The sequence below is a fragment of the Crotalus tigris genome, unplaced genomic scaffold (genome assembly GCF_016545835.1).
Source record: "Crotalus tigris isolate CLP2741 ecotype Arizona unplaced genomic scaffold, ASM1654583v1 scf7180000018700.580195, whole genome shotgun sequence".
NCBI classification, from domain to species: Eukaryota; Metazoa; Chordata; class Lepidosauria; order Squamata; family Viperidae; genus Crotalus; species Crotalus tigris.
This window is the reverse complement of record NW_024097154.1, coordinates 123,256-137,042: the sequence shown is the minus strand read 5'-3', so window position 1 is coordinate 137,042 and position 13,787 is coordinate 123,256. Positions and strand designations below refer to the sequence as shown.

At 34.8% G+C, this 13,787-nt stretch overlaps 1 protein-coding gene across 1 annotated transcript in view; it reads left to right on the top strand.

The window, feature by feature from the left end:
• The window catches only part of ANGPT1 (angiopoietin 1), a 129,429-nt gene extending 121,449 nt beyond the window's left edge, over nucleotides 1-7,980 (top strand). The window contains exon 9 of the mRNA XM_039355615.1: nucleotides 4,530-7,980. Within this exon, the coding sequence (XP_039211549.1) occupies nucleotides 4,530-4,690 (161 nt within the window). The 3' untranslated portion in view covers nucleotides 4,691-7,980. The remainder of the gene's footprint in view (nucleotides 1-4,529) is intronic.
• The last annotated feature ends 5,807 nt before the right edge of the window (nucleotides 7,981-13,787 follow it).

Genomic DNA, 13,787 nt, shown 5'->3' with positions numbered 1-13,787 from the left:
ATTCTTAATGACTATTGCAATGCCCTACCTCAAAGTGAGAGGTAAAGGGAAGAGGGAAGAAGAAGAAAGGAAGACTGAATGAACAGAAAGAGAGATTGGGGAAAGAACAGTAGGACTGAATTGCATGCCTTATCAATGGACATGAGTAGTAAATAATGAAAGCCTTTTGCAGGTAGTCTTCAACACAGAACCATTGGTTTAGTGACAATTCAAAGTTACAATGGCATTGAAAAAATGGTAACAGTCACAGCATCCCCAGAGTCACGTGATCAAAATCTGAGTGCTTGGCAACTAGCATGTTTTTACAATGATTGCAGTGTCCCGTGGTCATGTGACTATCCCAGCTAGCTTTTGACAAGCAAAGTCAATAAGGGGAAGCTGGATTCACTTAACAACTGCAGTGATTTGCTTCACAATAATGGCAAAAAGGTCATAAAATAGGGTATGAATCAATTAACTAACTTGCTTAGCAACAGAAACAGCAACCCAATTGGTTTGTAAGTCAAGGACTATCTGTATAATAGGGGGATTTAAATACTAGAATGCTGAAAATGGAAAGAAAAAGGAGGGTTATTTGGTTATTAATCTGTGAGTTCAAAACGGCTCCACTTAATTTTTTTATTTCTTATAATTACATCAATTCAAATAGAATCTGATAGAATCAGATAGTTTTATGTAAAAACCATAGGGCTTCTCCCAATCTCCCAGCATTAGAAGTGAAATAGTAGAGCTTGGAGAGCTAGAAACATTAAAAATGAAAACCAATACTTATGATTTTACCAAGCATGCATATTCCCACAAGGTTCCGCCTTGCCCATTTGAGAATCTAACTAAGCTCTGCTAGTAAAATGATACACTGATTCTCTACAATCTAATTATTCTAGTTTCGATTGTTTGAGTTCATTTCTCTTCAGTGCCATCCACAATGGAGGAGAATCTGGAAATGTTTGTTTCTCAGTGATTTATTTGGCCATGTTTACCTCTTAAAAGTTTGGCTCCAAATATTTAAACAACAACCAAAAAAAAAAAAAAAAAACCTGCCGAGGACAGAATTTGAGTTCAGATGACTGCATATTTTCAAGAAATAAATGGTGTGCCTTTCCAATCCCTTCCATGCTGACAAGCAATCTTTGGGAGATAGGGACACTTTTTAAGGCAATAATCCAGGCAATTTGTCAGTACAGACCAGCTTTTTGCATCTTGGTTCCCTTTACCATAATTGGATGAAGGTGAACTAGAAGGCCATTTCTCTTCTCTTCATCTTAAAGCAGTGTCCTATATACATCATGACTTGTGGCATGATGTGGATTTCATCATTTTGACAAAAGCACCAGAATAACAGAGTTGGAAGAGACATTGGAGGTCTGTGGTCCAAATCTCTGCTCAAGCAGGAAACCCTGTACGATTTCAGACAAATGGTTGTTCAATCTCTTCTTAAAAACCTCCAGTGTTGCAGCACCCACAGCCTCTGGAGGCAACTCATTCCACTGATTAATTGTTCTAACTGTCAGAAAATTTCTCCTTAGTTCCAGGTTGGTTCTCTCCTTGATTGATTTCCCTCCATTGCTTCTTATCCTGCCTTCAGGTGCTTTGGAGAATAGGTTGTGCACCTCCTCTTTGTGGCAGCCCTTAGATATTGCTCTCATGCCACCACTAGTCCTTCTTTTTATTAAAGTAAATATATCCAATTCCTGCAACCATTCTTCATATGTCTAGGCATTCAATCCCCTAATCATTTCGTTGCTCTTCTCTGCACTCTTGCTAGAGTGTCAACATATTTTATATTATGGTGACCAAAACTGAATGCAGTGTTCCAAGTGTGGTCTTATCAAGGCATTATAAAGTGGTATTAACACTTCATGTGATCTTGATTCTATCCCTCTCTTAATGCAGCCTAGGACTGTGTTAGCTTTTTTGGCAGCTGTAGCACACTGCTGGCTCATATTTAAGTGATTGTCCACTAGGAGTCCTTAAATGTCTAAAATCAGTTATCTGGAATTATTTCCACCAGAAATGCCAAGGACTGAAATTGGATATTTTTTGTATATACTCTTAAAAAATTCACTGTTGATTGAAAAATCCTGGAAATCAGCTTAACAGATGTTGCTCATAATTTTAATAGTTAACACAAACAATAAAAAGGTTCAATGAAATTATCCAATGGGCTATAGCTTGTTCTAGTACCAACATCTCATAAAAAACTGTCCATGCAAAAATGCCTATGAGTGAGAACTGGTAAAGGAGGGATATCAATCATTTTGTTTTGGGTCTGCAGGAAAGAAAATAAATAGAAATAATATTTGTTGTTCTGAAAAGCAAAGATAACAAGAACCTATGCTAGAATATAACCTTAACATGTCCAAAATCTTATTTTTAAACACTTACTTGGGAACTGCAATTATGTTTATTCATTGCATAAGCTCGCATGGTGATAATGTTGAAATCATTCAAGGCTTTGCTATACTGTATATAAAGATAAAATTAGCTCACAATTAGTTGAATATGAAGAGATGTGTAGGATAAAAGCATAGCATCATGCTATCTGAAAATCATATTTCTATATTAATTAAGAAAAGTGGAATTAAGCTTGAATAAAACTTGGAGATAACATTTGTAAGGCCAGATTAAAATTAATCAGGAGCCAATTTGAGACTAAATACATTTCCTACTGTATAGTTCCAGAGGTAAAGCTAGATGTAAAGCTGGGTTAGGGTTAGAGATTAGGGTCTACTTTAATAGTGAGTAGTCCACTTTCTTAACGTTTTAATTATTCATAATATTATTTTAGCATTTATAATATTACATATAAGCATAGATTGTGATTTTCTTATTTGCTATTATAAAGTATGATAAAAAGCAAATGTGAAGATCCACAGCTATAGTTTATGGCAATAAATTTGCATGCAACTTTTATGCTGAAGTTTAAAATGGCCACAAATGCTATAAAAAAATTAGATGTTCAAAAAAAAAAAGAAGCACTGAAAGTACTCTTCTGATAATATATAGATTCTGCTGGGATTAAATTTGTTTTGTTTTGTTCTTCCAATAGAGGCTTAGTCAGGTAAAAGCCAGGAAGAATTCAATATGTCTAATATTGATCTTTTGTTGATACAAATCCACAAAGATAATTAGAACTGGAAGGGTTATATTTACCTGAATTAATTGAATAGGGTAGCCAGAGGATATTTTATGGACTTTTCAGAAAGCAAAAGAAAAAAAACCACTGCTTTAAACATACATAGAATTCTTAAATTGTACTGCTCTAAGCATTTGTATTATTCTAAACATTCATAGAATTCTTAAATTAAGAGTAGGAGAATGAACCTCAAGTTACCTAGTTTGTCTTTCATTCAAACATAGCGCCGTCACAACCAGCTTAATTGGGTCAATTGTATGTTTAGTGTGAGAACTTCAAAATAGCATCACCTAGATTAATGAAATTCCAACTCGAATTTAACTCAGAACAGTTCCTGTTAGATCTGGTATTAAATTCACTTTATCTAGTCAATAAAGTCTTCTCTCCCATCTGGATGTCTTATAGTCTCCTAATCAGAGAGTTAAGTGTCCTTTCAGACAACTATGGTAGAGATAACCTGGAGAAACCATAGGATTATTTTTCTATGTTTGTTTTAGATGCCAAACTCACTTTTATACAGGAGCATCTGAAAAAGAGACACAATATATAATTTATCTATGATAATGCTAGCCTTCACTGTTGTTTTTATTTATATTATTATTTATTTAATTTTACCACCACCACCAATGGAGAAAGGATTTTTTTAACAAAAACTGAATGAATCACCTTTGCGATGGCTAGTAGTTCTAAAAATAATTGATTCTCTAACATTATGAGATCTTGGTTTAGAAATATGTAGCTAACTAACGGTGGGAGAATAATTCTGGAAAAGGGACTAACAAATAATACCAAATGGTCAGTTAACTTTTTGTGGATATTTAGCTTTAATAATTAGTGGAGAAATTCCTAGCTGGAAATCTAGGCTGAAAATTAGGCAGCAAAAATTACTAGATATATATAAAGCCAGCCACCTGTAACCTGGTATGGGATCTTATTTAAAGGCTAGAGAGAAGGAGTCAAAATATAGAAGAGCTAATTGGCAGCAAATAGAACTTGTATTTGTTGAAATATTTGTCCTAGTTCCCCCCCCCCCAAGAATAGAATCCATATGCCACATTATAAAATATATTATAAAATTCCTTTGCTTATAGGAGCAGCTCATATTTAGCTCTAAAAATGGTTTTGTAATTTTCTTTTCTTTTATTTTGCTTTGGGAAGGTTGTCTACTTCTAAATATCAGCCTCAGTCCTCCAAGCACACAAAAAGAATGGTGTGGTTCTTTTTATCAAGCCTCAAATTATTTTTGCATGTTTGCTTAAAAAAGCTAGAACCCTTACATCATCGCTAGCTTCGCTGCTGAGTTACCATACATTTGCTCATCAGCTTCATATTGCAAATCAAAAACATAATGGATCATTAGTTAATGAGTCTGTTTTGTTCCTAATGCTTTTAGGTTGGTGGTTTGATGCCTGTGGCCCTTCCAATCTCAATGGGATGTTTTACTCAGCTGGACAACACCATGGAAAAATAAATGGGATCAAATGGCATTACTTCAAAGGTCCAAGTTATTCATTACGGTCCACAACTATGATGATCCGTCCCTTGGACTTTTAAAGAGCCAAGAAGATAGTGGCCTTCTGAAGGATACCATATATAATCTTTACAAGCAGAAGGTGAAAACTCTCTGAAAATATTGGATTCCAACATCCGAGTTGTCTTTGGATCTTATTTCACTGGCTGCAGTAATCAAAGACAAGTCGCTGTCCAATCCTGGGACAGATGAAACTGTGGATTATGAATAATATAAAATAGCTTTTTTGGCTATTCAGTGGACAACTTTAAGGTTCAGTTGCCACAAATAAACTGGTATCTTTTAACCAAAGCCTTTTTTGCTGTTTTTTTTTCTTTTTTTGCTTTGATCAAGACAAATTTTAAAAATATAGAACATGCAAACCAAGTGGCCTTTTGAAAAAACAGAAATAAAGTCTAATGGATGGCAGAAGATGTTTGTCTATCAGGAAAATGGTATCAGATCAAACTGCTATTTATTTGTAGCCCCTTAAAATGCAACTATGGCCTCTTAAGAAAATGTGATTGAGATGGAAAACTTCTCTTTAATACCAGAACAATATGGCATATAGGAGTTATTTCTCATTAAACCCATTTCAAACATGGAATATCCTTCAAAGAGTCAATGAATCAAGTTGGACATAAAAATAAGAGCAATATGCAAGAATGGTTAGTTGACCAGTATGGCTAGGCTAAAATTTGGCAATCTAGGTAATTGGATTCTTCCAAATATTTCAACTATGATAACAAAAGGAATTATGGATTTTTCTTTCTGATTGCTCCAGCTTTACTTTGCTTCATATGATATTCCAATATGAATGTCACATGAAAAATAAAGAAAAATAAAAAGCAGAGCTCTTTTTAAAAATGCAAAATCAAGATTATTTGTACATAGATTTATGACATGGATACACAAATACAAAAAATATGAAAACAGCATAACCATGTATTAACTGGATTTACTTTATCAGTCTTTCTGGTTTGCATGTACACATGTAAATGTTATTTGTAAGTGGCTAGATTTTCACATCTGTTATTCAACCTTCATTTGACAGAATTCAACAGAAAACTATGAGTTATTTCCTATCCTTTATTTACACCTTTGAACAGTGGTTTGGAAATTAAGGCATACAAGAGAAGAAAGAGATTACAGATACGGATTCAAATACCCAGAATGGAAAGCAGTTATATTAAATTGCTTTGATATAATTTAAATGGGAAAACAAAACTCCTATTTAAAATTAGTAGGATTGAAGTTTAGTTCCCTAGGTCATTATCTAGATGGTACACATAATCTTGGCTTCAGAGAGTTCTAAGATTGTGGGTTATTGTGTTTTCTACTTGTTTCCAATACATCCATAATCAAAATTCCATGTGCATTCTAATGAGTGTTGAAACCTAGTTCATATATTTGCCAAGGTTACAAGGTCTTTCATCGATATTTCAGCTTCCAATGTACATCTAACATTAGACACAACACCATATCTGAGGAACGTTGGAAGTTGAATCAAACCATCAACTCATCTCGCTTCTATTTTTATGGTTTTAGAAAAGCATAGACTTTGGCAGTAAACTGTGATCCATCATTTATATGTATGCTGATCATTTACATATAAACATGATATTACTTATTTTTAACTGTATTCCATTTTCCCCTTGGGAAGATTATATTAATTTGTTGATTCAACAATATATACATATGTGCCTTTAAATATTTCCTCAAGATAAAGAGACTTATGATAAGCAAAATACAGAAAGATAATTTAGGGCTTTTATGCATTTGGTCTTTTTATTGAAATTAAATGGGAAATTTTGCACCCAGACTTCATGTTACTAAGCAATTTGTATCATTTGAACACGCTAAGTGAAGAACATGTATTGAGATAAATTCATTGTGTGTGGGGGGAAAATCTTAAATTCCCGTTGGGAAAGATAAAATTTTCAACCATTTTTCAAAGTCAGGACTTCCCATTATCTGCTGCTCAAAGAGTACAGGGAGAGAATTGCCTTATAAGGTTTTCCCCTGAAATTTAATAGAAACCCAGGAAATCAAGGAGGTCACAGATTGCCAGAGAGATGATTGTACAGGGAAATAGTGGACATTCATATATACACTTCTTGGTCACTGTGTAATAAATAAGAGCAGAAATGTCAAAGTCCGCCCATAAGGATTAAAAAAACTGTGAAAAAAATTCTGAAGCATCAAAGCAAAGGAGAACTGGTTGAAAACATTCAGGAATGTTGAAAAAACAACAACATTTTTTTCACCCACCATTAATTCAAGCAGATTCATGTGAAGTGGAGAGAGACTATGGCTCAGTGGTACAATATATCAACATGTAGAATTTCTAAATCCTGTTCTTGTATCTCAAGAGCCGTGATGGTGCAGTGGTTTGAATGCAGTATCACAGGTTAATTTTGCCCACTGCCAACAGTTCGAACCTGACCAACTCAAAGTTGACTCAACCTTCCGTCCTTCTGAGGTCGGTAAAATGAAGACCCATAATGTTGGGGGTAATATGTTGACTCTGTAAACCACTTAGAGAGGTCTGTAAAACACTGAAGTTTAAGTGCAGTTTAAGTGCAATTTCTATTGCTATGTCAGAAAGTTCATAAAAAAACTTAAGTGATACAAGTGCCTACCTGAACTACCCTTCTATCACAATTGATAATCCTGGACTAGATAGAGAAACTGTATGATCTGGTAACTCATCTTTTTATGTTCCTGACTTTCTGCTATATTACAATGAGGTTCTCATTTTCTCAAGACAGTAATTATTCTCTCCTATTATGTACATGACTGATGGCTCTGAAATTAAAACATCATTGGGTTTAACCAATGTATGAACCCTTTTTAATTATTTTTAATTAATAATTTCTATTGTATCTAATACAATTGTCTCAGTTTCCTGTTAATCCAGGGAAATCATGTTTCTTCTGTGTATGGAACAAAATCATTCATTTTTAAAACAAAATATGAAAGAATAAGGATGTACCACAGTGTTCTTTGTAATTGGGATAGTTTTCAAGTTAAGTTGTGTATTTATGTATTTGTTTATATTTCAGTGGTTTATATATTCAGTGGTTCCTGCCAACTGTTGCTTTTTCTCTTATTTCAACAATCTTCATTTATGTCCAAAGATTGTGGTGCTTCTCATTAGTGGCATTTTTTTTAAAGTCACCAAATCTGAACTGCTACTGTGTGGACCCAATTATAAACAGTGGAGGGTTTTTAAAAAGTCAAACCTACAAGCATATTTACTGTTTATTTATCTCTGTTTGAAGAAATGGGGGACATGATTTCCTATCCTTTATAATAAAATGTTTAAAACATGCTAGATGGTTCTTTATTTTAACTTGGTTGGGAAATGCATTTTTGTGGCAGCCCTGCTCTTGAAATTCAACATTTTAAAAAGAAAGCTGAAGAATATTTCAAATCACAGTCAGAGAGGGGATGAAAAGCTGCACTCTAAAAACTTTACAAGGGGGTGTGATGATTCAGTGGTTAAAGATGGTGAGCTTGTCAGTGGAAAGCTGACAGCCCGAGTTCAAGACCCAAGTGCTGTGTGACAAGGTGAGCTCCTGTCCTTGCCCAGCTCCTGACCACCTAGCAATTCAAAAGCATGTATATGCGAATAGATAAACAGTTACCACTTGTGTATGAAGGTAAAAGCGTTCTGTGTATACTCATGTTGATCACATGATCATGAAAATGCCTTCAGCTAAGAAATGGAGATGAGCATTGCTAGAGCTGGAAACAACCAGACAGGGTAAACCTTTACCTTTTCAAACTTTACACAAGGGGAAGTGTTTTCTTTCTCAATAATAAAGCTTTTTTCTTTTTCTTCTGATGTTCTAAATGCTGATCTCATCCAACTGATTATTATATGATTTGGATTTTTATTTCTTGGTTAATCATGCCTGTTCTCCTGGGTCATTTACAAATGAAACTGAATTACTTTTTTCTCCATCCTTAATTACTTTTCGTTCTTTAATCATTCATTCACGAAAGTTGGCACTGGCCACTCTCAAATGATTTTAATTCTTTTACCTCGAGCCAGCTATTGTTTCCCATAGCTATTAGGGAGAAAGTATTTTAACCATTGCTTTGAAATAGATTTATCCACATTTTTTTCAAGGAACTGAAATGCAATTAGACTTCTTCAATGAGCACATTGATGCCAGACTAACTTGTTTTACAAAACCAAAACAAAAGCAGAGGCTGATGAAGCAGTGTGGTTTAATTCTTAATAAAAGGTGCTAGTTTGCCAGGGCAAAAAAATAAAATAAAAATCTCTCATCAAAGTGAATTTTGTGGTGGGTGATGGTGGAATTTATGATATATAAATGGAGTTGATTAGGGCAGATCACTACTATAATTCTTCTTCTTCTTCTTCTTCTTCTTCTTCTTCTTCTTCTTCTTCTTCTTCTTCTTCTTCTTCTTCTTCTTCTTCTTCTTCTTCTTCTTCTCCTCCTCCTCCTCCTCCTCCTCCTCCTCCTCCTCCTCCCTCCTCCTCCTCCTCCTCCTCCTCCTCCTCCTCCTCCTCCTCCTCCTCTTCCCAGCTTTCATGCTAGGATACTGATGGAATGGCCAAGATTTATATCCAGCATAATAACATGATCTGCAAACATTATACCTATCCTACAATTTGGATACACAGTAGCAGCAGTTTATAACCTAAGCTGAATCTTTGCAGTAACAGTGTAATATCTCAAAAAACAAGATTGTGCAGCCAACATCTGATGGCAACTTTAAAATTAAACATGTTTAAGACTTCATTTAATTTTATTTTATATCCACATTCACAGAATAATAAAAGCCCTTTTCTACCTCCATTCCTATCTGAAATCTCCATCACACTTAGTTTAATAATATCACCATGTCATCAACTCATCTACTGAAATTGTTGGCTGTATAAAAATTCAGTCAAGGAAAATCCAATTGGAAGAGGGGACACATTTTTGATCCAATGATAATCAAAAATAATAATCTAGTGATAACCAGATAATAATAATGCAGCAATGAAATGGAGCAATTGTACAACAACACAACAATCCAAAGATCAAAAAATAATAATCAGAATAGTATAAATGAGAATAGTATAAATGAGAAATACACCATGATTTTTTAAAAACATTTTTGGGACAAGAGGACTAGAAAATAATAGAATTATAGAGTTGGACAAAGATCCATCCAGTTTTCAAACCTTTGCAATGTGCAAAAAACCAATTGAATCATCCATGGGAGAAACTTGTCCAGATTTTCTTGAAAATTCACAGATAATCTGAGCCTTCATAGATGAGCTTCAGTGTTATATAGATCTTACCATTGTGGAATCTTTTGTTATACTTAAATGAAATCTAGGGAGCTGCAGTTTAGAACCATTATTTTTGGTGTAAATATCTATAATCGTGGATAATGGTTCTTAAGGGTAACTGTCTCCCCTGTGGCTTTTCTTTATGAATGTAAATATGACTATGAAGTTTCCCTTTTTCTCTTCAGAATAAACATCCCATTCTTTAGCCTATACTCACTGGGCATATTCTCAACTCTTTTCACTGGTCTCTCCTGAACCTTTTCTAACTTGCTGATATTCTTCTTAGACTGTACAGAATTTTATCATATTTACATCATAAAATTATTATATACACACACACACAAACACTGTATATATTCCTAGGGTGGTCTCAACAGCACTGAGTAGAGATGAATAATAACTTTATATGTCTTAGATATGTACCTGTCTTCCAATACAGCCAGAACTGTGTTGGTGTTCGAGAATCTTTCACAAACAACAGTTCAGTTTAGGAACTGTAATTCATAAGTTCAGCTTGTTGTCAGTGACCACATCCAACTTCTTCCAAGGCACGTGTATAGACAGCAATCTCATTCTATTATCCTGTGTAGACTTTCCAATTTTTCATAACCCATGAATCTGGTGAACGGTTCATAAATCGTATTATTTTATTAATAAAAATATTGAATAATACTGAACCCAGGACAGGATATAGGACCCTACCAGTACCATTCTCTGCTGCAGAACCCTTACTGCTGTTTGAAAATTAACAGAATCTTCACTCTTGCTAATTCAGAAATTCTGAGAACAAGATATGAAAACCACTATGCCAGGGATTCTGCAGCAACAAAATTCCATTCATTTCCACAATGGAAAGTATAAAAGAAAACCAGATAGATCAGAATTTTGTAGATATAGTGTTTGGGTCCCTGTTCAACAGAAGAGGAAAGTTGAACAAAATTTTAACAATTTCATCTCTGGAATTGCTTTGAAGTTACTCCTCCTGGACAGTTACTCCTCCTGAGGGGGTAATGTGAAGCTACCAAAATAGCAGTCCCCTTTCAAGCCCCACAAAGAGAACTAAATCTCTGAAGGCAGGAAAATGGGCAAACCAAGTTTCCTTCCAGTTGCGACTATTTCAAAGTACCGTTGAAACAAATATTAGCTTCACTGCATTTTGATTATATCAACCAGAAATATAATATTAGCTGTCCCAAACTGCCAGTATTGTGGGATTGCAGAAAACTAGATCAAATTTAAAATGAGAAGCATCCTCATATGGAAGCAGTCACACATTTTGAAAGCTCTCAAATGGTAATACCACCCTGAGCTATTTCTCCCAAAGCCAGATTATGAATTTAAATCAGACTTTCTTCTTGAAGCCATAGCAGATATCTCTACAAGAAGGGTGAAACTGTCCCACAATTTTCTTTTTTTAGTTTATTGACACTGAAGCTAAACTATTTAATCATAAGACATCTATATTTCATTAAGTGGAACAAATAATAGCCTCTTGAAACTCTACCAGTTGATCTCTAAAGCTGCAATTCAACCTTGAATATGAAAGCCTCTAGTAATTTTATCAGCAGAGAATCTATGTTGGTGTACAAAATATGAATGCATGACACAACCTAGAAGAACAGTTATTTTCTTAAAGATGTTAGTGGTGGTGCCGTACATTAGTGTGGATGCCTCAAGAAATACTCTATAGTTCTATCTTGGGTAAGAAACTCATCATTCAGAGAAATTAACCTTAAGAAATATTTATTTTTCCATATTTAAATATCAATTCATCTTCCAGAAAGCCTTTCATGTTTAGTAGTGTCTTCTCTGGAAGAAATTACAGATTTCTGGTTTCTTTACATTCAGAACAATAACTGAACAATTTATTTTCTTTGGGAAAATGGAACATAATTTCATAATGTATATTTTCTTTGCTTCTTTAAACCTTTAAAAGATATTGGCTTTAGTTCTTGATTCAAATCCCTTATATGTTGCTGTATTTTTCCTGTCCTGGGAATGTGATTCTTTTAGTGGAACAGCCAAACAAATCTTGGTCTTCTCAAAACTGGAGTAGAAACTTCTTCCAATGTTTTAAGAAAACAACAAATATCATTTCAATTGACTTAAAGCTTCTTTGTTTCCTAAAAGTGGGAAAAAATAAAATCAGGATGTTGGTGCAAGCTGTCAAGAGCAGATTTTCCTAACTTAGATGTGTGGGAATCAGAACTCTGATCATGCTGGTCCTGACCATTGAGTTCAACACATTTGGAGGATGCCAATTTGTTAAACCTGGTCTAGAACTTTATAATCACAGTCACTGGTTAGTTTACAGATAATCATTAAGTTACAACTGTATTTAAACCTGTCCATCACAGTCATAACCCATGGTGGTCATAAATAGAATCATGGTGGGTGATTCTATGGATGGTGGGTACATGACCAACCAAATTTTATGACCTTTTTTACTGTGGTCATTAAGCAACACCACAGTTGTTAAGTGAACCAATGCTTTGCTATGAGCCAGTTTTGCCAAAAACGGAAAGTAAATAATGATTTTCAGCAAAAACATTATAAAACATGGTCATGTGACCATGAAATACTGTAAATGGCCATAAATGTGGTTTAGTTGTCAAGCCCCTGCAGTGCAGTCACATGACTGTGATAGTGGGGGCATCAAATACATACACATTTACTTTAAAACTGCATTGGAGATCTATATATAAGAATGAGTTGCCATTTGCACAATCTTTGTGAATGCATTGTACCTCTGGTGACACTTCTGCATCAATGCTTATCAGAGTTACTTTGACTTCAGATGATATTTTTTTCTTATAATTGTTGGGATAATGTCAGCCACCTTAAGAAAGCTGGATAGTTATTTCTCTATATCAGATACATTCCCAACATGTGCAAAGGGAAGAAGAAACCAGAAGATAAAACTGGATATATCTAGTTTAATGAAAAGAAGAACTAGGGGTGACATGATAGCAGTATTCCAATATCTAAGGAGCTGCCACAAAGAAGGGAGAGTCAATTAATAATAATAATAATAATAATAATAATAATAATAATAATAATAATAATAATAATAATACAGTTGGAAGGGACTTTGGAGGTCATCAAGTCCAACCCCCTGCTCAGGCAGGAAACCCTATACCATTTCTGACAAATGGCTGTCCAGTTTCTTCTTAAAAACTTCCAGTGTTGGCTCATTCACTGCTTCTGGAGGCAGGTTGTTCCACTGGTTAATTGTTCTAACTGTCAGGAAGTTTCTCTTTAGTTCTAGGTTGCTTCTCTCTTTGGTTAGTTTCCACCTGTTGCTTCTTGTTCTGCCTTCAGGCACTTTGGAAAATAGTTGACTCCCTCTTCTTTGTGGCAGTCCCTGAGATATTGGAACACTGCTATCATGTCCCCCCTCGTCCTTCTCTTCGTTAAACTAGACATACCCAATTCCAGCAACCGTTCCTTATATGTTTTAGCCTCCAGTCTCCTAATCATCTTTGTTGTTCTTCTCTGTACTCTTTCTAGAGTCTCAACATCTTTTTTACATTGTGGTGACCAAAACTGGATGTAGTATTCCAAGTGTGGCCTTACCAAGGCATTGTAAAGTGGTATTAACACTTCACGTGATCTTGATTCTATCCCTCTGTTAATGCAGCCTAGCACTGTGTTGGCCTTTTTGGCATATGCAGCACACTGCTGGCTCATATTTAGGTGATTGTTCACTAAGACTCTGAGATCCCTCTCACAGTTACTACTATTGAGCAAGATACCCCATATACTATACCTGTGCATTTGGTTTTTCTGGCCAAAATGTAGAACCTTGTTTTTTTCACCATTGA